The 27,489-nt window shown below is 45.6% G+C and overlaps 2 protein-coding genes across 2 annotated transcripts; one reads left to right on the forward strand and one right to left on the reverse strand.

Moving 5' to 3' along the window:
- The first annotated feature begins 578 nt into the window (after window positions 1–578).
- LOC139920886 (putative E3 ubiquitin-protein ligase UBR7) lies at window positions 579–4,121 on the forward strand. The gene is made up of 11 exons (XM_071910983.2): window positions 579–713; window positions 1,077–1,210; window positions 1,360–1,420; window positions 1,525–1,620; window positions 1,751–1,804; window positions 1,960–2,065; window positions 2,178–2,332; window positions 2,801–2,998; window positions 3,199–3,355; window positions 3,527–3,588; window positions 3,834–4,121. The coding sequence occupies exons 1-11, from the start codon at window positions 591–593 to the stop codon at window positions 3,915–3,917; spliced, it is 1,230 nt and encodes a 409-aa protein (XP_071767084.1). The 5' UTR covers window positions 579–590; the 3' UTR covers window positions 3,918–4,121.
- A 662-nt stretch (window positions 4,122–4,783) lies between these two features.
- On the reverse strand, window positions 4,784–27,447 carry LOC139920885 (BTB/POZ domain-containing protein 7-like). The gene is made up of 11 exons (XM_071910980.2): window positions 27,130–27,447; window positions 20,408–20,644; window positions 16,684–17,820; window positions 12,049–12,257; window positions 11,286–11,361; window positions 10,682–10,842; window positions 10,400–10,543; window positions 9,767–9,956; window positions 8,731–8,909; window positions 8,132–8,536; window positions 4,784–8,001 (listed from the first exon to the last, which is right to left on the reverse strand). Exons 2-11 carry the CDS (start codon window positions 20,487–20,489, stop codon window positions 7,225–7,227), a joined length of 3,360 nt encoding a protein of 1,119 aa, XP_071767081.1. The 5' UTR covers window positions 20,490–20,644; window positions 27,130–27,447; the 3' UTR covers window positions 4,784–7,224.
- Window positions 27,448–27,489: the final 42 nt, after the last annotated feature.

Consider the following 27,489-nt stretch of genomic DNA (forward strand, 5'->3'; position numbering starts at 1 on the left):
TAGAACGTTTTGGGAATGCTATGGATATGTTAGCTGGGACGTTGTCAGTTTGTCCTCTTAATCAGAGTGGATTCTGATTCTGAAAGCGGAAATAGGCACCATAAATTTGGCACTTTCACTGGGACAGTTGGTAACGACACTTGGTAACGACTAGGTAGGCTAACGATTCATATGTTAATAATGCATGCGTGAACTAAAATCATTATTGTTCCGCCCCGTTTTTGATTGCTGTCTGTAAAGTTTTTGTGATGAAGACATTCTGTCATTGAATTAAAGTTGCAACAAACATATGTGTTGTAAAACTACACCCGATAACTAGCGTTAATCATTTTCATCTCGATACGTTTGAGCCCCGAGATGCTTGCTTGAGCTCTGGAAGGCAGTTTGCAGCAGCACGTTACGGATTGTGTGGTCCTGGCAACAGGCTGGGATAGCAGGTGAACTATCTTGATTGTTAACCCGGTGCTTTCGCCACTTCCTCCACGTGGCCAAACTCCCGCCCGGAAAAGACATTTGTCAACACTGTTGTGTGCAAACTGGTGTGTGTGTGTGTGTGTGTGTCTGTGTCCTCTTTGCAGTCTTTTTCCAGAATGGCGGTAAATAAAGATGACTCGACTTTATCCCTTGGCGACATTCTTGCAGACGAGGATGAGCTGAGAGAGGCTTTGTGTGTGTTGGCTGGAAGCGACCCTGAAAACTGCTCTTACTCTCTGGTAAGAAAGAGCAGGCTTCACCACAGCAGTCTGCTCCCGTTAGCCTGGGCTAATGCACCGCAGTCATGCAGGCACTGGCTTCATTGTTTCACTGTCGCCTAGTCGTGTTGCTTTTTGCCAATAAGTGAATTTCTTGTACATTTTTACGTAGAGACTTTAACGTTATAGCTGCCGTCCCCAAAGCAAATTACTCTAATATTCCCATAGGGGCGTATAGTGTGTCTGTGGTACGAGGAAATTTATGGTGACATTTCGCCGTCATTTGAGTATCGTCCTCCAAAAATGCATTAAAGATTTAGTTCTTTTTCGTAAGGGCCTTGTCATCAAAATGCATCTTTATGCGTGCTGTGCTTCTTGTTGCAGGGCTATGTGAAGAGGCAGGCTGTGTTCGCCTGCAGCACTTGCACTCCCAGTGGTGCAGAACCCGCTGGCCTTTGTCTCGCCTGCGCCAACAAATGCCACGATGGACATAATATCTTTGAGCTGTACACCAAAAGGTATTTAAGTAAATGAGAATGTATTTCCCCATGTGTTGTTCTCACAGTAAACCAAACGTACTAAATCAAGCTCACACTTTGTTTTGTCATCTGAGTCTTTGTCATAATTAATAACACATTGCCCCATTGTCCTGTTGTTTCTCATATAGAAATTTTCGCTGTGATTGTGGAAATGGCAAGTTTGGGGATTTCCAGTGCCAGCTGATTCCTGTAAGTCTTCTGCTTTTGATACTGTTTCTAACAGAATTCATATCCAAGCTGGCCTGCTATGCATATGCTGATTATGAAAGATATTCCTTCTTCCGTCTTCACAGGCTAAAGAGAACCAAAATGTTAAAAACCAATACAACCACAACTTCCACGGCACCTACTGCTCATGTGACCGGCCGTACCCAGACTCAGAGGATCAGGTATTCCTTTATTTTTAGTCTCTGCCCTCATAATTCAGATACTATTTCGAGACTCGGATGACAACTTTTTTTTTTTTGTCTGTCCTCTGTCACTACATGTTCACAAAACTACTTGCTACTTTCCCGCTAGGTCAATGATGAGATGATTCAGTGCATCATCTGTGAGGACTGGTTTCATACCAGGGTAAGTAGCAAGAAATGAGAGAGAGGCCATGTTCTCAGAGCACTGGACATAGGGGCATTTTTGACATTTAGCTTTCAATATCCAGAGTGATTTACAGTGAGTGCAACAGTCGAAAAAGCTTAAATTCTTTGTGTCCCTTTGTTCTTCTTTGACAGCACCTGGGCTGCACTGTGGTGGAGACTGAGGAGCTGCAAGAGATGGTGTGTGAGCCCTGCATGAACAAGGCTCCATTCTTGTGGACGTATGCTGCTCACATTGCAGGTGACTAATTTTCCTGACACAGCCAACAAAGATGAAGCCATATGTCTAACGTAGGGGAGCTTTTAGCTGTAAAATTCAGGATTTAACTTTTCCCTTGTCTTTTCCCCTTAAGCACCGCCTGTGATCAAAGTCGGTCATTGTAAGGAGGAGGAGGTGGTAGAGGTCAATGTTGAGGAAGAAGGAGAGAAGGAAGCAAAGAAGTGTGACCCCAGTAAGAATGGGGGCGAGGGATCCTCCACCAGCCTTGACTGTATGAAGCAGGAGAAGGTAAGAAACAGTATTGATGAGTGTTATATACCTTTCATCCGTGGCATCGTATTATTATGAGTGTTACCAGCCTGTCACTAGATGGTGCTGGAGGGTAATGAGCGGATTAGTGAGAGAGAGAGAGGGAGCAGACTCCAGCTCCTTTTTATCGTGCTTCCCTCTCCTCTGGGTAATTAGAGGAGAAATGACCCATGGGGCACAGCTCCTCCTGCTCTGGGGACGGCTTTGGCCAGGCTTCACAGGACGGCTTACTGTAAACTAGTGATTTCATCGGTCAGTCTTCTCATCGTGTCGGTCGCCGTTAAGACTGCCAGGATGAGAGCCTGGGTCGCACCTGCAGTGCCGCACGGATTTTGTTGAGATGTGTTTTGATGAAGTCCAGGCGTCAGCGTCTGCTCCTCCTGCCCAAATAACACAGACCCGAACCGCAGTCCCTTACTCCGTCCTCTGTTGTTATTCATGTCGTAGGTGGCGGCTGCAAACAGGAGTTCTCCTCGCAAACAGACTCAGCAGGAAATGACAGGCAGTCCTGTGAAGTCCACGACCAAAACTGTGGCGTGCCGGCTGAAGGAGCTGCAGGCCCAGGCTGCGCAGAGGCCCAGAGAGGGAGCTGTGTTCTGGCCGTACGGTTGGCGCTCCGAGCTCTGCACCTGTGTCGGCTGCAAGGTGGGTCTCAAAGCACGGCTCTGGCCTCACATTATACTGCATGCTTTGACAAAGGGCACCAATAAGCCACTGTGCAGGTGTTTACTTTGCTTTCCATGCACTCCTGGTTCATGTTATGTAATGTCCATATAGTTATTAAACAAGTCTTAAGCTTTTTTTTGGTTGGATTAATTAATTTCCCCCCACTGTGATGTTCTCAGAGGGCCTATGTGGACGTGGAGGTGCAGTTTCTCCTGGATGAGTCGGACACCGTTCTGGCCTATGAGAACAAAGGCAGGACGGAGCCGTTCGGGGAGGACCTGCTGATGTCATTCCTGGGCTCAATGGACCACGTGCAGCAGCTGGAGATTATTTACCGTGAGGACGGGGAGGGCAGAGGGCAGGGGGAGAGATGTGGGGTCAAAATGGACAGCAGATTTTAATAGGTTTTACTGCTAGGACGTAATGATGTAGAGTGAATTTTATGGAAGAGGCGATTGGTTGAGACTGGATGTGGATTGATGAAGAAAGTGTTCTTTCCCCTTTTAGATTACAACGACCTGAAAACTGAGCTCACGGCTTTCTTACAGCAGTTTGCTATGGAAGAAAAGGTAAGAAATAAAGTCTAATAGACCTGATCTAACAGTTTGAATTAAATATAACAAGACAACACGCCTGAGGTATTTGATCCATCAGTATTTAGTTTGAGTAGTTAGTTTCATCTTACCTTATCTTTGTACATGACAAAATACATGATTTATTTAAATTAAATACTGATTTTCTTTTTCATTTAATTCTTTTGTTTTTTTCCCCCTTCCAAATCTCAAACCTGAACCATGCTTTCTGTCTCTATCAGGTGGTCACAGCAGAAGCCATACAGCAGTTCTTTGAGGGGCTGCGGTCAAGAAAAAGACGCCGAACAAATGCAGGGTACCAATAACATGGAGGCAGCGCTGCTACCATCACATGCCTGGTTCATATGGTACCTGGAGAAAGACTGAATGTGTAACTTGGAACATCACCTTTTCTCCTGCTGAATAAAGGGCAGTTTGCTGCTACCAATATGATCCTGAAGCTTGAAGAATAAGTGCTATAAGTACTAAGTTCCACATGTTGTTGTTAGGTGTTACTTATAGGCGTGAAGGATCATGCATTGTGGGGTTTGATTCCCAGGCAGTATTTCGTCTTTAGGCATGTTCAGTATTTCCACTGGTTTATAATGATGCCTTAATATTGAAGCCCGTGATGATTCATTGTCATTCTTACTTGAAACATTCATTCGTGTTGCACACAGATGTGATTTTTTTTTTTTTTTTTTTTATGAATAGAGAAACTGTTTCAGCACTGTATGCTTTAAAAAGGTTTTGTGGTCTGCCTAGAGTGTCTTGAGAGAATATTTCACATGAACACGATGCTGCGGTCAACTTGGAAACAACCATGTGCATTCCTGTGAATGTGTGAAGTACGATCTTTTGACTGAGCTAAATGCTCCTCTGTTTACATGGAATCAGGTTTTCTGATGTTGACCAGTAAACTTGAACTAGTGATGTGAAGGAATATCACTGTTATTTGTGGATTAATTATTCCTGACAATAAAGTAATTACATGTTTCTAATGCACAAAACAACCCAAGTGAAATCGATGGAATTCCTTAATATCAAACCAGTTTATTTTGAGGATGCCCAAGTTTACCACTGTTATGCACCTTTTGAGGCGACAGTAGAAAAATAGATTCAGTGAAACTAAATGCAACTTAATATCAATCTACAAAAGTGTTTGTATGATACCATACAAGTACAATGTACCTGTTATAAATTCAAACACAAGCAATCACACATTTCAGATGGTTCAATTTCAAAGGTGCTAAATAATAATACTATGTACACAAAACGAGCTACATGAGTTTTCAAAGAACTATTTGATGCAGGCTGGTAAGCTGGTAGAAAAGAGCTTGCATAGACATCAAAGTCACTTCTCCAATAAAAGCCCAGCCGCAGGCGGGGGAAGGCACTGACTTCTCTACAGCAAAGAGCAAAACAAGGACTTTTATTCAATGGAACACTGTCCTGGAAAATAAAACAACTACCCAACATGAACATGGGGAGGAATCTGGAGTTTTGCATTTTTTCCCCATGAAGCAAGCTAGATGGAAAAATGATTTTTCTGCCCGGCAACTTCATAACCACTAAGCAGGGAGCTAATATCTTCAGATCCTCTACATATTCCTGTTACTTTTAAAGTAAAGAAAAATAGGAAAAAAATACATCTAAACAAACATGGTAATCCACACCACCTACAATATTGAACAAACTGCTCTAAATGCATGACATTTAAGAACAAGACAAAATAGATTCTGAGACACAATCTTTATGATTTATACCACACATTCTTAGTGAGATTTCATGACAGAGACAAGTACACAGTGTTGTCCACTACAGTAAAAACACAAACCTTCAACAACCACTAAAATGTGATAGAAACCATTAAAAATTCATCAGAACATGTGGAACTCAATTCGTTATATACAATGTCCGTGGTATACTGGAGATATGACCAGCTAATGCTGAGGCAGCAATCGCCAACTTGTTCTTCAATAAAAGATTCCTTTTGTTCAAAATTCATTTGTTCTTTTTCCCTTCAACTAATAAACGGGTCGCTCCTACAGTGCAATGTTTCTCGTGTGACAGTTTAATAGAAAGAAAAACGAGTTGTTGGCTGTAACAGGCTTTCATGTGTGTACTTGTAGGTTTCTGTAGCTACAGCTGCTGTGACTCTTTAACAGTATTTTAACAGTATTAACGCTGGCTATGCACGTCCAGAATCCCCCATGAGGTGGCGAGATGGAGGCCAGATGTATACATGGTATATAGGTTCGGTGAATCCCACCTCTACCCCAGAAAAGCTGTGGTGTCTGTGTCAATAGTGAACAGAATAGTCACTTGAGTGATTAACAGGGGTAGTGATCACGATGACATCATACTTGATTCAATAAAGGTTGCTTAAACTGAATATTCCAAGCATTGATTAAGGCTTTAGATTTGATCATTTGATGCTATTGGAGAGAAAGATCAGGGAGCTCTAGCACATTGACCACTGCACTCTGGCCAGCCTCTGGTTAATCATCTCAGAGCCTAGTGCTGATATGTACATACAGACCTGACTAAAGATGGGAGTGTACAGTACTGAGATTGTTTAAACACCTGTGTGTACCTAACTAGTCCTTGCACACAGACACACACACACACCTGTTCAGCTAAAAGACCAACAAACCCCCAGCACTCCGTTTGACCACTGTACGTCAGTTGCCATGGCACCCTTGTATTTTTCACTGTATCCCAGTAATGAACCTGCCCGCAATCCTCCCCTCCCCCGTCTCTGAAAACCCCAGGCTCCTGCCTCCGAGCTGGAGGCTCAGAGGCTGTGATAGTTAGCGCCGGACACAATTATAACCCAGAAAGACTGGGTTACTGGAGAATGACACGCTCTGTCGACCTACTTCCTGTCTGATCCAATTCCTGCCTCATGTGACCAAGCCTTGGCCCATTACTCATCAGCACTGCAGAGCCAGGGCCAGGAAGGGGAAACTAGTCAGGTGAGTTGCTATAGGAATGCTACAGGAAGAAATGGAAATACAAGTCAAAGGAGGAAGGAATACAGTCAGACATATTTACATATGATTTTATCACAACGCTATCTCTGTCCCAGACCGTGCTGTTGTTCACTTGCGTAAATTGAGATTCATATCCAGCCCCAGTTCTATGCTGTGAAAAATCAACAGACGATAGAGCCTACGTACAGTCTTTGTTAAACCATCAGTTCATTATTGAGCTACATCTAGTGTTATGACCTACTCAAGCAGGATTCACATAGCGTGGAGCTAACCTCTTTCTTTACTACCTGCTCAAGAGACCAATGCTTCATCCCAGTACAGCCTGAGTCATGCTCTAAACCAGCAGGACTAAGGCGGGCTTGAAGAGATCAATTCCACGCATCGACTGTTGACCTACAGCTCTCACTCTTTCCATACTCTGACTGTGTGATGGATAGCACAGTGTGACAGAGGTAGGACAAAAGGACAGAACCTATAAATAGCAACCATCGACCACCCCTTTTCCCTGCTTCTCTCTCACGAGCACACACACACATATACGCAGACACACAAATTAGTGCTTTGCCATCCATTACAGTGGAGGGCCACTCCTCCCATTTTCCCTTTTCTTAACTCAACCCCTGGTCCTCAACTGGGATTAAAGTGCAGATTTCTTGTAAGGGTAGTCAGGCTTGCTGGGTGATCTGCGGTCTCTGGCAATGTCCTCGCCGACACTGTTCCTATGAGGCTGCTGGAGGGGCCCAGAGCCTAATGATTCTCCAGCTACAACTATCTCCTCCGGGGCTTCCCTGGGGCCTGAGTGCCTCTCCTCATAGCTATCTATGTTTCCGCTGGGGGAGCGCAAATGGCCCAAGCCATGAGTCAGATCTGTCTCATTTGATCGCCCCCTTGGGATATGCCCAATCCTGGGCTGGGCCCCAGAGGGGCTGGCAAGGGCTCCATCCTGCCTCTGAGAGGTCATACTGAGGACATCCAGCCGTAGGGGGTCCGGGGCAGTCCGCCCCTGGGGGTGGCCCTGGGGCTGAGAGTCAGAAAGGTAGGGGGGTGGGAAGGAGCTAGAGGGGGTGCAGCTGTGGCTGTAGAGGTCTGGCCCTGCAAAGGAGGGCAGAGGGTGAGTGGAGGTCGGGGTTGCAGGTCGGCAGGAGAAGTCATACAGGTCAGGGAACTCGGCTTGGGCCTCCAGCTTGGGCTCAGGAGCGTGTCTCTTACAGGAGTGGCCATGTCCAGGACCATGGCTGTGGCTGAGGCGGGCAGAGGGGCAGGGCCCATGGGGCAGGTGGTGGCCTGAGGGGCCCATGGGACTGTGGGGACCTTCCCTGTCCATCTCCGCCATGTGCTGCTCCCTCAAGGTCATGACTGAGACGCCCAGTGCAATGTCGGGCATAAATTCCCTCATCACAGGCTCCATGCTCATCTGGATTGGGAAACACAAACAAATTCATGACTTTACTGAACAATTCAGCTGCAGATGATCCCAGCCCAAATCCATGCAGCTGTATTTGAATAAACACAGCAGCAGCACAAGGACAGTAACACACACTCACCGCTTGCTGGTCTGAAAGCAAGGCTCGGCCCATAGCCTGTGGGTTGGTGCAGTCTGGGGGCTGGGGCCTGGGCACAGAGGAGTAGTCTGAGCTGCCATGCTTGGTGGTTGCATGGCGCTGGAGCAGGGTGCGGTTGCAGGGGTAGGAGAAGGAACGGGTGGGGGTCGGCATGGGCACACGAGGTCGCCAGGCCCCCTTGAGCTGGGCATGGCTGGGTGTAGCAGGGGGGTGGTATGGGGGAGGTGGAGGAGGTAGAGGAGGATGGAAGCCTGCTAGCCCTTCCAGCTCTGTGAACATGCTGTCCATGGCTGGGCTGCTGTTTACCCGACAACGACCCACCTGGCGCAGAGCCAGAATTGGACTTTCATCTCCAAACCGTTCATCGGGGAAGAACTTGTAAGGGTTCTGGAGAAAAACAGAGAAATATATTTAAATTTACCAGCACATAGATTTTATGTAACACAAAAAAAGCCTTTTTTTTGGTCCCAAGATCTGTCTGCCTGGGAATATTCGAGATCTGTTTTCTGCTGCTTTTCCAGCCCTGTTATTATCCCATCCTTGGCCCAATCCTCTCCCTCTAGCCCCTGGGGACAACTCACCTGCAGTAGCTCCGTGGCTCCGTCAGCTAGACCAAACTCTCGCAGCACACGCAGCTGCAGCTCATAGCTGACGGTGGCTCCCTCGCCACAGTTGAGGGCATAGGCCCTCTGGACCTGCTCTGTGTGCCTCAGTTCCTGCAGCCTCCGGATCATCTCCTTCACCACCGACAGCCGAGGCACTGAAAGACACATGCATAAACACACACATTAATAGACCAAATGGATACTGGAAGCTTAGCACATCAGTACAGTAGTGACCAGATGTTATGACAGGCCTTCTGGGAAACTGTAGAAAGTTAGTATTGTGGGTAGTGTTAGGTTTACAGTTGAGGGCGAGAAACTGATGTAAGGCTTTTCTGCCATCCAAGAAATAGCAACCCCCACAAAAACACATTAACTGAACTGAAACTATCGAAGACCAGGTTGGCTACTCAACAAAGGGCTAATTGAGGTGCCGGGACAGCAGTGGGCAATCATACCCAAGGGTTGCGTGGGCTGGCGGCAACCAGGTGATCATTAACACGAGTAGTGACTGTAATGTTGTGAGTGCGTGAACTGAACCTCTGTGAGTGCCCCAAATTCCCATTTGGGTTCGGATTAGTTTTACACTCACTAGGAGTACATGACCTCATGTTCACGTCAAATGCACACACAGGGCCAAGTGTTGGTGTTGGCTTTATTCCCTATACAGACTGTATCTTAGGTAAGTTATCAAGCCTAGGGTCTAGTGAGCTGGAACTCCTAGTCAAGACTGAAAATCTTACCAGCTTTGTCATTAAATAATAATCATGTAATAATATGATAACTTGATATATTATTGATCACAGTGGGAAAATTGTCTTGGGCAGGATCAGCCACAGAACAGCGCCTCTAGAGCTGGTCAGGATTCAGGGTCTGGTTCGAGGACAGTTGAGCAGGGTGGGTGCTTGCCATCATGAGAGCTTGAACCCAGATCCTTGGGTTGAAGGACAGTCTCTCTGACAGCTAGGTCACCCTGACGCCCCTCACCCTGCAGCTTCCTCAACAATCCTCTTACCTGGAATTTCATTGGCCACCACTGATGGAGCTGTGGTTGAGTTGCTAGCCATTTGCTGGTGGTTGATCATGTGACAGCACTGAGGCACGGCGTTGTTGACCATGTAGAGGGTGTCTGGGACGTTGGACATGCGCACCAGTCGTAGACGCACCAGGTCTGTCTGCTCCACCATCATCTCATCAAGCACAGACTGAGAACAGGTAGACAAGAGAGGGTGAGTTGCATCTTAACTCCTAATAAATGGACTCATACATCCAACTCAAGGGGACTGAGTGAGTATGCAAATTAGTTACACTTGATCGGCACTTCATCTCTGGTCTATAGATATGGTCATAAATATTCATGGTGGTAGGAGGGCCTAAAAGTTACTAAGCAAGCGTGTAAATGGACATAAAATTGAAAATCAGTCAAGAGGATGGAAAACAACTATTAAAAGTGGTGAGTATGCATAGTAAGAACTAGGCATGGATGATTTTAGCACTTCTGAGCTATGAACAGGACCACAAATTTCCCCAAGGCTGTTAATGGTTGGCATGCCCTCTTCATAGAACCTCTGCTCTCTTTGATGATAGCTATATGGGACAGAGATAATCCACTGCTTCCTGCTTTGCCTAAATCAGAAGTGAGTCGTACCTTAGCCTCCTCCACATAAGGAGAGAACAGGCGGGGGCGCACATAGATGCCAGCGTTCTTCTGCCGTAACCAGGCATTGGCTTTCCCCCCCTCAGCTGTGGGCAGCATGTCTGAAGGAGGAGTGCTAATCAGGCCCCTTTTAAGCTGTGGACAGGGTAGATGGGGTGGATTAATGCTCAGTTTATAAAGGACATCATCATTCAACTACACACACACACACACACACACACACACACACACACACACACGGCAGCTAAGAAAAGGCAGTCAAGGAGTACTAACCGCGTCAGCAAGGACGTCACTGTTGGCAGGAAGGATGTGCTCAGTTCTGATGAAGGGCAACAGGGGGGAGAGGATCTCCTTTAGCTCCTCCACATCTAGGTCTCTCCTCTTCACCCCCCTCTTGTTCACACTGTGGGCTGTGCCGCTCAGCAGGTTGGGCTCTGGGTAAACACAGACATGAATAACCATTAGCAGCCTTTTTATATGGTGCATATAACCATGACTAGGCTTTTCATGCTGTTAAGTCAACCTGTTGGTTCTTTTTCACATGGTTCATCCAAATTCAATTAAACAAACTATGGTGGATAAATATTCTATTCACCGCTGTTTGGTTTAGCTTTCTAAAACACTCCCCTTACAATATGATGACTAACAACCTTGACCATAAACCTAACAATAGACGAGTGCTAATAAGGTCAGAGCACACAAAGACATATGAGCAAACACTAAGAAGCCACTTCCTGGCGTCTTCATTTCCAGGGTAAAGTTAGGCTCCTTTTTATAGTGCTTTTAAGTGTATTTTGGAGGCTCTGGTAAGTGGGTAATTTTCTGAGAGCCATTAGGGGGGCTGCTCAGAGGGTAATTATAGAGTGTATTATCTTACCCCTGTCTGCCATCCTCTTAATAAGCTGCTGCTCGCCCCACTTAACAACGTACTTGAGAATGTCCTGTTCACTCGCCTGTGAATGAGACCAAGGTACAGAGAGAGAGAGAGAGAGAGAGAGAGAGAGAGAGAGAGAGAGAGAGAGAGAGAGAGAGAGAGAGAGAGAGAAAAGATGGAGGACAGGGAGAAAGAAAGACGGGAAAGTGAACAAGAATTATTAGGACAAGGTTAGATACTGTGGCAAGGAACAGAAACGGGAAGCTGTTGAATGAGGATAGGGTGAGGATGCAGTATGTTCAGGCTGCGCCACAACGCAGCTCAAGCCTGGCTGGGGAGTTTGTTTGTCTGGTTGGATTACAACGCTTCACCTCAACCATCCGGTCTGATGCCCGAGGAGCTTGGCAGAGCAGATGACAGCTCAGCTTCGATTAGGTTCTGGGTTTGAAGGCAATTCCCCCAGGGAATGGTCTCACTCAACTCTGGAGACCCTGAGTTAGTGAGTGTGAGCGTGTGTGTGTGTGTGTGTGTGAGAGACAGACAGAGATTGTGTTTATGCATTTGTGTATTTTCACCCAGCAATCACAGGAAACAAGTCAGGCACCTGCTGACTTGTGTGAAAATTACAAAGAGCTGAAAATCTAACTTAGAACAACTACAAAAACAAACAAAAAACCCCATGAAATGTGAGCTTTCCAGGTGACATGAGCTTCCGCGTCTTGGGCACGGTGACAACAGTTTGAAAGGTGATGTCCGGTTGCCTTACCTGTAGGTAGTCAGACTGGATGGCATTCAGTAGGTGCTCCTTGCTGAGCTCATAGAGGACGTCGGAGGAGACCACCTGGCTGAACTCCTCACAGAGGAAGTGCATGGCCTGCCGATGGACCCACTTGGAGCCGTAGGGCTGGGAGCTCCACTTCAGGATGGGGACAAGCGAGTCCAGAGACAGGCTTTCCACCACAATGTCCTCACAGCCTGGGAGAGCCGACAAGACAGACAGATAGGCAATTTAACAATTTATGCCTCGGCCGGATATTCAATCAAATCTCTCTATGGGCATAGCCTATAACTGTTAATGTGCAAAAAAGCAATGCATGACATTAAACTCAGGAATATATGTCATATAAAAAAGCTATAAGGAATTCTACACAATTGAATGATATAATTGAATGATATAACTAATCCAATAAACCATAAGGAGTCATTCTGAAGCCACTGCAAGACCATCAGTAGTTTTGACTCGTATTCACCGACCCAGGGAGTCTTCCTCCATTAGCCCCCACACCCTCCTTACTGTGTTTCCTAAATCAGAGCACATACCAGAACAGCAGGCAGTGGTTTAACTCTATAACACACCGACCCACAGAAATGCCTTTGATACTTTCATGTGTTTCAGTCTCAAGCTACCTCCCCTTCACCATGCTAAGTAAACACAGCAGCCTGAGGAAATGAGCTCCCAGTCCGAGTGCGCGCGCGCGCGGAGACACACACACACACACACACACACACACACACCTTGCAAACATGAACACACTCGTCTGCACAAATCAAAAATACATTAAAAAGGCACAGAAGGCTTATGAATTATGTACCTGCTGCTCTAGCCATTTAAAAAAAACAGAGGTTTCAAAAAATCAGACTACACTGGCACTCAAACTCGAAAAACTCAGAGCATGCAAAGAGGGAACTATTTGGACAGAATTAAAACAACATCTGACCAACACAGATGAATGTACACTTGGTTAGGTCAAACTAAGTCAATCCCTAACAAGCCAGAGCTTCAATGGCTCTCTTGCTCCAAGTCTGATCTCTGATCAAAAACTTTTAAAAGGAAACTGACGATGATGGAGATAAAGTCAGCCTGACTGACGTCCAGTCAGAGCTGCTTTGAACTGACATAGAGGCCTGCCAGCTTCCCCGGCCCAGGCTTGTCCTGTCCATCAGCTCCTGGCTGGGTGAGAGCTGCCGGTAGGACCGCTCCTCTGGGAATCTCTTATCTTAAAGTAGGAGATCTGAGCTGCCTTTCCGCCCCCAAACCACCACTTTGAACATGCACTCTGGGAAATTGGACGCCAGACTTGAGAGTGATGACTCCAGCAATGCTCTCACTTTTGAATTCGAAGCTTCCTATCCGTCCAACCACTACGCACACATTTGTGAGATACACACACACACACACACACACACACACACACACACACGCACACGCACACACACGTAAGCAATAATGTACATACACACGTACATGCGCACGCGCACACACTTAAGATGCATCTCCCCTTTTGGGGTTCTTTACTTTTAATAGCAAGTCACAGAAATGCAAAGCAGACCCCTGCAGTGTTTTAAATGCAGGGTGGAAATCCTGCGTCGTTAAGAAGACAGATGAAGTTGAAACGTGGACCCAGGCACTTTGCCTTTTTTTTTATCTCCCATAAACAGATTGGAAGAGGGAATGGATTCCTCACATCTGCGCCTCCCTTTCCGCTACTTGTCCCTGTGCTGTCTTTCTTGTAGACACTATTCTCTCGCTTGCTTCATCCTTTCACCTTTGCATCTCTGATCTCTGCTCTCTCCTGAAGGCAGACGCACACACACACACACACACGGTTTCCCCAAGTGGGGACCAGTGGCACAGGAAAGCAGACGGCTCTGTTCCCCATTAGCCCATTAGAATTCACAGCACCAGTCAGTCTTTTAAAACGCGGCACTTTTATTATGAGCTGGAGATTAGAATCAGCATTATATCTAATACTAAAGCCCCCCCACCCCTCCCCCAACTCTCCCCGGGTGGTACACCGCATTCACTGGAGCCTAGCCGACTGACAAGAATATCAACACAATGGCTGAAACGGCAACAGCCCGTTCAGCACTACACTATACTAACTTAGAGGGACGTGTGCTGTTATTATTTGGAGCTCCGTGTTTATGGAACACACGGTTTCCAAAGCCACTTAAAACATCGGCTGCACTCAGGGCCTGTAAACAACGCAGTGGATGTGAATCATGTCTGATCACTCAAGGACTGGGGCTTTATTCAACACAGAGCAGCGCTCAGTCCAAACACAGAGAAGATAGGCCAAAACAAAAAAAGGAAGACCGCCTGATGTCTGAGGCCACATTCCAAGCGAGCAGATAAGTTGATGCTCTGTCCAGGAACAAAGGGAACTCATTTTCTGGAGAGAAAGAAATGTGGTCTGAGCTGGCTGAGTCACTACGTTCCCCTGAAAGTAGAGTGAAAGGGCACTGAAAGCTACGGTCAGTCAGTGTGCATGGAGGGAGAGAAGGTACTACTAGGCACACACTGAAACACACCAACTAGCTATCCTCTCTGCGGTGCACTTGAAAAATTAATAAGGCTTTTAATATTGGTGGTGTTTGAGTGAGAGGGAGTAATAGAGGGATCTTACACATCTTGGGACTTAATAAGGGAGAATGACAGAGAGCCTTTCAGTTCTTGCTGTTACCTATTCCTCCCGAAAAACCTCCCATGGGCCAAAACTTCACACAGCCAGGGGGACAGGAGTCGAGGAGGAGGAGAGGGGGGCAGAGAGTGTGACAGATAAGAGGGCTCCCTCCACATGAGACCCCTGACATGAGCCTCTCTTCTGCCTCCTGTGATAACTCAACAGGCATGACAGCTACTGAAATCCCCAGCAGTGGGATGAGCTCAGGCAAATTTGTCATTTGGAAATCAACACAGGTGCTGAGCTCATTTGACACTTGGGAAGGCACAGGATTTTGGAGCAAAAAGGGTCGTAAGAAAGAGCCCAAAAAAGGGTAATGACAGGGAGTTCCAGTATAGCCAAAGAGAAGAGACTTTGATAGAGTGACACTGGGTCAACCTCAACCATCTCACCACATTCCACATTGGGGTTTCATGGGAACTGATTAGAGCTGCGCAGCTCTGTGGGAGAGGGAGGAGAGGGGATAAAAATACCCCGGAGTAGGGTCTTGTTGAAGGGGGGGATGGGAGGGAAGAGGAGGTGACGGTGTGTGGGGATGACAGTATTTGCCTACTTGCCGGCTTAAGCTGCCTGAGTGACCCTGAGAGTGACACTAGAGCTAGGGGGTTTGGAGGGGGTGTCTAACCAGCTGTGTGTGTGCCAGTGTGCAGTGCTATTCAGATCATTGCGCAGGTCTTAAAGAGTGATTGATTCTTTGCTCTTCAGTCAATACAGTCAATTCAGGTGCTGTCCAGAATTCAAACCCTGTGCTAGTAGCAGCATTTATGAATGCTCATTATTGTGGAGTGCAGCATGTGCCAGTTAAGTTTTTAAAGTCTGCTGTCGGCAGTTTATCCCTGCAGCTTCCTGTCTGGCAGGATGTGTGTTGTTGTCTTTCTCTGGCTTAACAGAGGCCAGTTCCATGCCCATGCTTGTGGCTATATGAAAGAGAGCATGGGCAAAGGACATGATAAGAGACATTACAACCTGAAAAATTGTGTTAAGTAATAAAACCTCTCTGAGTAGTTAGGACAGATGGGCCAAAAGCAGCACTTCTTGGATATATTTGTGTGTATGTGTGAAATAGGCAAGTTCAGCTATTTCATATTCCAAAGCTGATCCAAATCAGTTAGTCAGAGAAGATCCATGTTTGTGAACTATATAAACCTATAACAGAGAACCTGATCTTTGTGCACAAGAAAATAAACAGTGCTCAAACATGCCACTTTGGAGGAGGTGATAATGACAACGTGACTCCCTCAGCTCACATTCTGGCTGCAACCTTTGGTGTATTACTGGGGTCATTCTCCAACTTCCACAGTGACAGCAGTCAAAAAGACAATGTCGACTGATGATAGATACACCAGTGATGAAGTGTTGACAGGAGCTGAGCTGCCTGCTGTTGGAGACATGGACAAACCCTCCTGCCTATATCAATCTGTTACTGGCAGCCACAGCTCTAACACCCATCATTTACACTAGCCTGGTCTGCACAGACATATGCTGAGATTTGCACAATCTGGTTTTAAGAGATGTCGGCATATCAAGACAATGGGTGCAAGAAAACAAAATACACAAATGTATGGAGGGAGAGATTGAGCTAGGCCATCTGGAGTCTTTGCTGACTTGTAATGTATTTTCATAAAAATGAGTCACAGGGAAACTGACACTGTCAATATAACAGCCTAGAGTGACAAACTGACTTTGAAATTCATGATACAGGCTCCACAGCTGAAATTGAGGATTTAAGGCTGTATAGCATTCTTCCTAGTGGATGAAACCCTAGTATCATTGAAACTCATGCAGTGGACATATTATGAAGGGATTCTGAGATTAACTCAAACTGAACCCTGAGGCCGACTATGCTCACAAGCACCACAAGTGCCATTAATATGCTGTGTATGTGTGTGTGTGTGTGTGTGTGTGTGTGTGTGTGTGTGTGTTTATTTATGCTTTACCTTGAGCCAGCATGCTGAACTCCAGGAAGAGAGCTATGTGGTAGAGCTCCATGGCCTCCTCGGTGCGTGTGCTGGCCCCCCGGCCCCCGGACACTAGGGCCTGCACCTCCCCGAGGCTGCCTGCAGAGGGGCTGCCCCGCAGCACCAGCCCCAGCTCCACCACATCTGTGTACATGCAGTGCAGAATAACCTGCACATACTTCCGTGGGATGATGGACTCATCCAGCACTATGCGGGTGGGAGTCTGCAATGTGCGCTCCGTCATTTCCTCCCCTGTGCGGATGCGCCTCTGCAGAAGGTTCCTGAAGAAAGGAGAACGGGCTGAGAGCACGGCTTTATGGGCCCTAAGGTCCTCGTCTGGGGTCCCTGGCCCCACATTGCCTCCTGAGACCCCTGTTGGTGCTACAGCCCCTCTTTCATTACAGCTCTCCACCATCTCAGAGTCTGAGGAGAAGCTGAGCAGTGCGTCATAGTAACACATGTAGTCAAACAACCCCCTCATATCCGCCTCTAGGGAGTTGGGTGTACCAAACTCCTCGCTCAGCTGCACCAGTACATCCACATTCTGCAGCCTGGTATCCTCCGCTCCGCCCACTCCAAACTCCCCTGTGTACAAGTAGTGAAGTAGGGCAGAGAACATGGGCACATCGATGCCAGCCGTCTCAATGTCCATGAGGACCTCTGCTCCGTAGCCGGGGGATGAGGACAGCAGGGTCTTGAAAAAGGGGCAGCGGGCAGCCAGGACGGCCCGGTGGGCTGGGAAGCAAGTATCTTGGAAGATGAGGTCGACATCGGTGCAGTACTTGTGCTGGTAGAGGGCAGCCAGATCCCGCTGCAGGCTGGGTGCCTCTGCACGTGCCAGGCTGGCCTGGAAGCTCAGCTCCTTGAGGGCAGCCGTGCCCTCGAATTCCTCCACTAGGGCATTGGCATCGCGAACGTCCCACCCTGACAAGAGCTCACGCATCTGCCGTGCGTGGTCGGCCGAGCGGCTGGACTTCCTCCGTTTGATGAACCTCCGTTTGAGCGTGGCCAGACCGAGGCTCTTCTTTTTCCTATCTGTGGGCCGCTCATGGCCGTGCTCCAGACTGTATAACTTAGACTCCCAGCCATAGCCCTGCTGAGAGTAGGACGAGGTTCCTGGAATGAACACACACACACACACACACACACACACACACACACACACACACACACACACACACACACACACACACACACAGGTTAGCTTCATTAGATATTTAGGTTGTGTGTTTAAACAAACAAAAATCCTAACATATACCAAATATACATAGCATGTTTTCATAAAAGAAATAGTCTTCTCCTGGTCAGACATGAATTTCTTAACATAACTTCAATTTGACTTGTGTTTAGTCTGGAGGGCAAACTGCTAGAAACACAATCTGTCTGTACCACCCCCGTGGTGAGGCCAGCTCAGTCAGGCCAAACACACACTATCCTGATCCAGCTACCAAAGCCTTTCGATCTAATTCAACAGAAAAAAAAATCAGAGATAATCCTTATTTTGTTTTGTTTTAGACCACAGTATGGTGCATCAGCAGAGCCCAATTAGCTCAAATAAGACTTTGTCCTGCTTTGTACTACTTAATGAACTTCAGTCTATTCGCATACATAGCCCAAATCAATTACACTCAATAGCAGTCATCTCTGGCATGAGAGAAGGGACTCGTACGTCAGAGGAAGCTCTGCCAAAGAGATCCTCTATGCCTGCCCTTCTCTGAACATCCATCACTGTGACCCACATAGTAATCATTCTAATACTGTGAATCATCTTTGGCCTGGGCCGGCTCGGCGAAGCAACTCCCCAGTTTAGAGCAAACCTCCGAGGTCTGAGGGGCTGCAGAGATAATCTGGTTTCTTCTACAGGGCTACAAAAAATATCAGAGAAAAAAAATCAACTTGGGAGAGTGGAATTAAGCTGGGGTCTTTTGTTCAACAGGCATTTATTAAAATGCACATACACCTCTGAAACAGTTGTCCAACCCTTCCGGCACTGAGGGCCGCAGGCCAAAATGTAACATCAGCAGTGGGCCATGAAACAGAAGGATTCTAGTGGATACTGATAATTTAGTAGTACCCAATAAGCTTCCTAATATGCCTTGTAATGAGCAAGTTATCTCTTACAACCAATGAATAACACTCCATAATATACACTATATATCGTACAGCATGGGCTCGTACACCTATATGTAGGCGAGTGACCAACACATGTATCTGGAAGCACACGGACAAAACCCGTCTGTCAGACATCTTTTCAGTGCACGCAGGTACATGAACACCTCAGACTAGCAGACATAAGTAATATGCAAGCTGCAGCCCAGCATTATCTTTTCAATGTAACAACAACACTGCTGAAACTGAAGTGAATGCAAATCATGGTATCTTATCCTAGCTGTCATGCCATGAAATAAAACAAACACATAATTTGTGATAAGCTGCGACCAGCTTGGTGCTAAATTGACTCACTCGGGTTTAGAACCAAGGATCTCTGGCCTTTACCAACCCAAAGTTTTGGTACCGTCCGACCGACCGAGTGAGCTAGCGACTTATACTAGCTGTTGGTCGCAGCTAAAAATGGTGTCATTCTACCAAGCAGCCTATGGTCACAGGGACACACAACCATTGTGACACCAAATTAGCTCTCATTCCAACTGGTAGCTAGCAGACAAGATAAAAAGCTTCATTATAATCACATCACAAGTTACCAAGCACATAATAATAACAACAACCCACTACATCTTGGACACCTGGCTCTTTGTTAATAATCTGTCAATCCTAATAATTCATAATATCCATCTGGGAGAGAGAAGCAAAACCACATGCACTGCTTTTTCATGCATTAGTGTCAGCTGTAGAAGTCAGTGGCACTAGCTCACTAGCTCACTAGCCCTCATGTACAGAAGTATGTGCCTTTTACACCATTAGTTGTCATGGAAGCAGCTTAATCTGATACCGCTGAAAGTGCCAGTGTGGCCATGCTGGACCCCCACTGTGCCTCACTCCAAGCAGAGATGCCACATCATTAGAACATGGTGGCATCTGACGGTGCAGGCTGTTACAGGAATTAGCCAGGAGGTGGCATACACACGAGGCTAAGGAAATTCTCCTGTGAATCTAGAGGTAATGCTGTCGGTGGTTGTGTTTTTGCTTGTTTGGGAAAAATGAGCTATGATAGCTACTGAGGCTGTGCCCTACTTACTGATACTGACCAGCTGCATATGATGTGATCACTTGCGAAACCTTTGAAGAGGATAAAAAAAGTTGTACAGGGACAAATTGGGCTCAGGGGCCAAGTCACTGCTCCAAAGGAGAACAAATTCGCAGGCAGCCACTCAGAAATGGCTATCAATAACATTTTAGGCCTCCAGTGAGCACTAATAAAGGAGGGATTGATGCTAGGAGTCTGAATCTGGAATTAGCATAGACAGCTGGATGCATGATTGAGCAGTTCCCAGTGAGAAGTGCCAGAGAAAATAAAAATCGAATGGAATACAGCTTGAACACTTCCAGTCAAGCAAAGCAGACACACGTCACATTCATTTCAGAAGTGAGGGGGAAAAAATCATATTTGACTGACAGTGATTCTTGTAAAATTAAGACATTTTATCATCTGCTAATTGAAAATACAGAATCATCAATCAGAGCTGACTTTCAAGTATGCAACTAATGACAATACAGTTACTTAATCCACAGTATAAAGACGTACCTATAAAAGTCTGCTGCGCCTGTGCATTTCCCCCTATCCGAGGGGAGCATGAGTGTGGATAGCTGGATCCATTGGCACCCATCCTCAGTTCTCTTCACTTGCTGTATGGGGGTCCCCCCTCCTGCTGAGTCATTCTGCTCAGGCAAAGTATTCCTCTCGATCCTCAGCCGGCAGCGCAGTGGGTCAGGCACGGGTCCTCTGAAGCCTCCTCAGAGCTCCAGCCCCAGCCTGCCATACCTGGGAGGAGGAAGATGAAAGAGGAAAGAAAAAAAAAAGCAAGGGAGGTGTTTTGGTCACTGAGTGATTGGATTTTAAATGTTGCTGAGTAACACCTCACAGGGATTAGGACATGATGAGATCGGTCTGTTTGGACTCTGTGTCACCGATAATGAATGGCCAGGGGTGTTGGTGTTGAGGAAATTGAATGGAGGGACATCTATCATTATCTATCACATTGTTTTAGCCACATTGATTTTCAGTACAAACATGAATCATAGCTTCCTTGGCATTTTTAGAGGCCTGAAATTCTAGAAATTTTGTTTGGAGAGCTGTTTTAGTGTGACATTCCTCATCTGAAGACTGTGTGTTTGGGCTCCTACAATCCTCCACGGCGACTTAAGTTAACAGAGACTTCCTCTGCCTGGCCCTCAGGAAACGCTGACTGGCAGTCAACAACAAATCTAATGCAGATGTACGGTGATTTGAGGAGGGAGGCACGACCCAGCACAACCCACTCTGCCTTGCTCCTAGCCCAAATCCCACACAGCATTTCTTTACACCCCAAGCTCCAGTTTGACCCTGAAACCTACTGTAGCCTTACCCTGCTTTAATCTCTTGGCTCTTGGCTGCTGTGTTTGACACAACAGTTTTGCTATCTTCAGTTCTGAAACGCTAGTCACTATGCGCATGCAGAGATAGGTTAACCTAGGCTAACCAGGATTACGGCATGATTTGTAATTCTGTGAGGCAAAAATCAAGTTATTTCTCCTACCTTAAATATCCATTGCAATGATTTTAATTCAGTCAGGAATGGTTTGCTATGAATTTCTAATGCAAGGCGTGTCATCTCTTCAGTTCCTGATGATTCATCTAATTTGTTATAACTGGTTTAGTGCCCCTTTCTCTATGCTCAGCCGATTCTCAGTAGGTTAAGGGGGTGTGGCCTTCTCAACATGCACGGCAGCACTCATTTTTTGTTGGCCATCATTTACGAAGCAAAAGCATCCAACATTCACAGTACAATCGGTGCTAAAGTATCTTCTTTTTTTGGGGGGGAAATAACAACAACAAACTGTAAAAATCATGAATGAAATGTTTGGAATATTTTAAATGCCACATGTCAAATTCCATGTTAAACAGAAAGTACAAGCCAAGGGTTATCAACTCCGAGGTCTCTCTCCCTCTCCCTCCTTCTGTCTCAGTCTCTGCCTTACTCACACAGACTTGCTCCCTTGGTGTTTGCCCATCTTGTCCACTTAACTTTATTAGTCTGATGAATAATAACGTTGATGTTTCTTCCAGTCGTGTGTAACTAAAGTAGGCTATATTTAGGCTGCAACTGACATTTCATTTAACAAGCTCATATCATATCAATTAGAGGCTAGCAGCTATCTTAACATAACAGCAGCCAACTATTACACTCTCATTTGATTATTACTGAAGTCCATCACTAGGCTATTTTTCAAACTTTGCCTCTCTATTCAGTTAATGTCGGCACAGATCCAATGATCCAACTATGCACTGCATCAGCTGTAATGAATTGCAGTTGTTGTAGTTCACTAAAACGCTATCAGTGCTTGACAGCATTACATCTTCACATCATTACTTTGTTGTTTTATAAACTAAAAGCCAGCTTAGTGCATCACATCACATGAAATCTAAGAATAAGATTATCTGGGCGGCCGATAATTTACCCGGCGCATCGCCAAAACATGATCAATATATTGAAAACCCTGTGTTCAAGATGAGGAGAGAAGTGAGACCGCATAATAGTCATTTTACCCCAGCCTGCTCTTGCCAGCCACCCAGGCAGTCTCTCAGTTGCTTTTCTCCTCTCTCTCTTTCATATTGTCCCTAGCTACTGTCTGACAGACTACAGTGCACCTCATTAACTAAGCATACTGTCAACCAATCGGGGCATTCATTAAAATCTGGGAATATTTGACGTCATTTATACAGGAAGGTAGATTGGATATCAAAATCTTTGATTCTGCTGACAAACCAGAGGGATAGCTTCTCAAATTTCCACAGCACTGACAGTTTGGGTAACTTTATACGCCCTTTGTTAAACATTACCATTGGGTAATGTGATTCTCATTGCACTCGACCTTTAAATAACTCAATGCAGAAACAGTCACATGTATACGTTCTGTCTCTCTCCTAGGTGAGGCCAGGCCGGGCGGAGAACTGGAGTGTGATGGGAGATCTGCTTTATCTCAGACTGCTAGTTTTTTCTGCCTACCATACTAATAAATCACTGTGTCTGCCCCTGTAGAGCAGCACTCTAAGCAGCCTCCCAAGGGTTCAATGGAAAACCACAGCCTCTTACTCCCCCCCCCCACACACACATGCACACACACACACACCAGACCGAGCAGTCACACTGGAACACTCCAATAAAAATGTTGGTTGATCTTTATTTCATTAGACTGGTTTAAATAAGCCAATCTTCACAGGGAATTCATTTGGACAAAATTAGAAATTGAATTTGAATATGTAGGAGAGAGGAGGAAGCCCTTGAGATATGCTGTCTTGTTTACAAAAGGGGGTGGGGGTCCTCCAAGGAGCAGAGCAGAATAAAACAATACAACCATCACATCAGTAGAACAATACACTGACTCCCAGCTACACAGACCCACAGCTTAAACTCATTCAAATGAGTGAACCAAATTTAACTTCAGCTGCAGTGCAGAATTCTAAAAGCATAATTTAGGACAGCTATTTCCTTGAGACCCGAGCAGCACTCACACTGTTCAATAAGAAGCATCTCCAACATAATGTTTCTGATGCTGAGAAATAAAGAGGCGTTTCTGTGGGTTAGACTGAAAAGTGTGCTGGTCTGTTGAGTTCGGGGTGAGAGCAAAGGAGGGCAGTGCCATAGACTGCAAGGGCAGAGGCCGGCCTAGCTGGAGTATGTGTCGCTAATGAGAGGTGACAGCAGAAAGGCTCTATGTCTTTCCACCCCCACCCATCTCTCTCCCTCTCTCTCTCTCTCGCGCTCTCTCTCTCTCACACACACACATACACTCTCTCACACACATGCACACACACAGCCTTCAAACTGCTCACCTTGCCTCAGTTGTCTGGATCATTTTATTTAAATCAGCCGCTTGCAGAGGTATAACAGACAGACCTCCAGCCTCCCACAGCACATTACCATACAAAAACGCTTGGCACAAGCACAGGACCGATGTATTATTCAAATGACAGTCAAGTCACTTTATCAATCATTTATATGGATTTCTTCATCATGGCTAGAGAAAAGGGAATAGGTTGGTGCCTGGTTCTCCTTTCCTATCCACTTCCCAAAAGTTTCAGCCACACACACTCCTATTCCAGTGCAGCTGCAGACCTAAAGAGATCAGTACTGCTGCCCATCACCCCATGCCACAACTCAGCTAAGTAAATAGACACACAGCCATCCATTTGAATCAGACCGGCAGTAGTTATAAAGATAAGATGTCCTATCAAGACCACTGTACCATTTAACTAAATTAAGTTTCCCATTGCTAGCCTTTCTGTAATACTGTGCATAATAGTTACGAATCTAAAAAGCAACAACACCCCAAGCCTTTTTTTCATACCTGAGACACCATGTGCTTCTTTCACACCGTCATTCTCAAATGGCACAAAAAACCTGGGTACTGAGGAGTTCTCCGGACCCACTGAGAAAATCCTATGAATGAAGCGATGATGAAATCACTGCCTTTTACAGTCCTTTGTTAAGAACAGTGACACGGCCCCTAATCTTTTTAGAAAGAGCAATCACCATGCCAATGTCACAGTAAGTGCCTGAATGAAAGAGCAGCAGCAGCAGCAGCAGAAATACAGAAATATATTCCCACAACACTTTCCCTTTCTAAAATTACACAGTAGCTTTAAGTGCTCTCAATGTGTCAAAGCTCTCACAAATACGCAGCTCTTACGTTTAATTTCAACTATTGGGAATTTTTATTAGACAATTTCAGGTCAATTGTTAACATGTTATTAGCTTATGATGTCCCATCATGCTAAGCCCAGAGGAAACGCGAATAATTTACTTTCTGTGCTCAAATATCAGGAGAGAACGATGACTGATTGTTAAGGAATCGCCTAATAATCTGGGGGTCTTGCCCAATTAATACCACTAAAATTACAATCCCCAATTATCTGTCAACTAATTCCTAGTTACAGTCACAGCTCATGATAAATGTCGGAGCATAAAACACTCGTGTATAAAACTCCTACGGTTTCTGCTGTCACATAAGCTGTTAAATGACCAGTAGGGAGAGTTGGCCAAGCTGGACAAAAATACTGCCTGAGACGGTAATTATAGACTGTGTGACTCTTTGGATATTTGATACAATCATAGGCGCTCTAAAAGGGTCATAATAAGCAATGCAGCGGGGAGCAGAAACCAGAACATTCCAACACTGACAGTGACCTCCGCAGTGTTGATGTGTCTGCACAGATCCCACAGCAAGTCGCACAAATGGAATATGGACCACAGGCGGAAACGAAACAAAATAAATTACTCCCCTCTAAAATAATAATGATGTCATCATTCGTCTGAACAGATAGCCGGAGAGACAAAACTCAGAGGCAGAGCAGACTGCTTACCTCTGCAATGCTTGTGCCAATCAGGCCAATCAGTGTAACAGTGAATCCGGCCATTCAACTGATTACAGTCTCTGCCAGGAGAGCTACAGGAAACTATCAGAATAGACTAGAAAACAGAAACACACAGAAATGACAAAGACAGACAGAGGAAACAAAAGTGTTAATGTCACCATGATGACTCATGGTGGGGAGCCTCTGGATTATCCCGTGTCAACCAACAATGTGAACCATAGTGCTGCATTTGGCATTTCACCGAGTTACTTGTCAGACGCTTCAAATTTCTAGCTCTAAAGGCCATGATACACAAGCAACACATGAAATTTACAATTTGACATTACCAACCGTAATGACCAACAAATTTGTCTTCACGGTGAGTGTTATTTGCAAATTTTGTGAAAGGTGTCAAATGCCATGCCTATATCATAGGTAACATTGCCTGCACTGCTTCAAAATGTTTCCTTAGTGTCCTGACCTTTGGGTCAAGAGATGACAATATCTGATGGGACAAAGAGAATGAAGGATGTGCTCTGGGTCAGGTTGCAAAGCAACACTGAACAGGGGAAACTTTTCAATAAAGAAATGCACAGTGCGCACACACTTAATGACTATACAAACACAGCCAGACAGTCTATCTCCAGAGAATGAATGGCAGCTCAGGAAACAATGAGAGCTTTTTTTAAGTGGGCTCTCTAATGCTCCTTGTTGAGTTCTCCATCGGACTGGCCAGTGTAAACAGCATTCAGGCCAAAGTCCAGCTCATACAAGTGCTCCAAGGCAAGTACTTGCAAGCACAGAGCCTCTCATGCACTCCTGAGTATGTAACTCCAATAATTACATGTGATTATATGGCCCTGGAGCACTGACACACAACCTGGTGAAATGAGCAACCTAAACGCTCCAGAGCACAGCCAATGCACCTTTTCAAAACCAAAGAGACAGGCAGGCACTAATAGGCTACCTTTCAGAAGAAGACAGGCTGTGCAGAATGCTGAGCCTAACCAGAATTTCAGTGAGATTACCCAAGGATTACCACTTATAGGGACGCTGTGCATATGGCTCCTCGCCATTAAAATGATGACACCAAAAAACAAAATGTGCACTGTTGACGAACACAATGAATATTAAAACTGCATAGGATGACAATATGAAAAAAAGTCCCTTATCTGGGGTAGGTGAGTAATAATGTAGCCAATGAGCAAGATAGGATTCCTACTTCAGTATAGCAAATTAATAAAACCCATAGCAATTACTGGTGCCCACTTCCATTTAAACTGCCTACATTTGTATTGAATATGGGTAGACACTGATAAGCAAATGAGGGAACCTTTCACCACAAGTAGGCTATAAACTGCAATAGCCAGATGACAGGCTACATTGTTGCCATAGCACAACCTATCAACAACTATTTGACACAGTAGCAATAAACAGCAACATGTAGGCTTATCCGCTACATGAAAATCTACATTCAAGCCGCACTTTTCCATCGATATAGCCTACTGGAAAGAAAATAAATGTTGCTCTCCTTAAGTAAACAGCGTATATAAAAATCATTTCAGCTACAAAGGCTTTGTTAGTAGCCTAGGATCACGGAGCTATTGTTGCTCTTAGGGCTACGAGTAGGCTATCGTTGCTCAGCGGAAGCCTTGGTAAAAGTGGTTATAAGAGCAAAAAATAAGTGGAATGTTTGTCTCAGCTTATGAAAATATAAACAATTCTCCAAAAATGTCGCCACAGCCTAGCTAGAGGAATCATATTCACAACAGCCCTGTAATTAGTAGCATATCCTAAGAGGCTAGGGTAGGCTATCTCTGCTGTGTCGCTTTGACTTTACCCATAGGAAGCAGCAATTTACTTCGAGCAGGATGCGATGCAACTGTGGAAAAGCTGGCGTTTAATATATTTACCACAAAGTCGAAGGCGTTTTGTGCATTCTTCTTCTTCTTATCACCTCGTAGTTCACCCAGTACTCCCGACCCAAGTTGTCCCTGGCAGAGAGAAAAAAAATGCAGCTCAACACCTTCTTTTTCCAACTCAGTTCATTACGCACGGCTCGACGTCAACGGCCACAGTTGATCTCTAATCTGCTACAATTCTCACTTGCATCGACTTTTCGGTGGATTTTCTGTATTTTCCCCACAATTAGAACTAAACTAAAACCGTTTTTGTTCTCGGTTCGGTTAGGTATTTCCCCTTAGTAGCACAACGCCTTGTTGGGTGGTTGTTATGGCCTATCCCAACGCCACCAGTGTAAAGCTAGCCAAAAT

The sequence above is a fragment of the Centroberyx gerrardi genome, chromosome 17 (genome assembly GCF_048128805.1).
Source record: "Centroberyx gerrardi isolate f3 chromosome 17, fCenGer3.hap1.cur.20231027, whole genome shotgun sequence".
NCBI lineage: Eukaryota > Metazoa > Chordata > Actinopteri > Beryciformes > Berycidae > Centroberyx > Centroberyx gerrardi.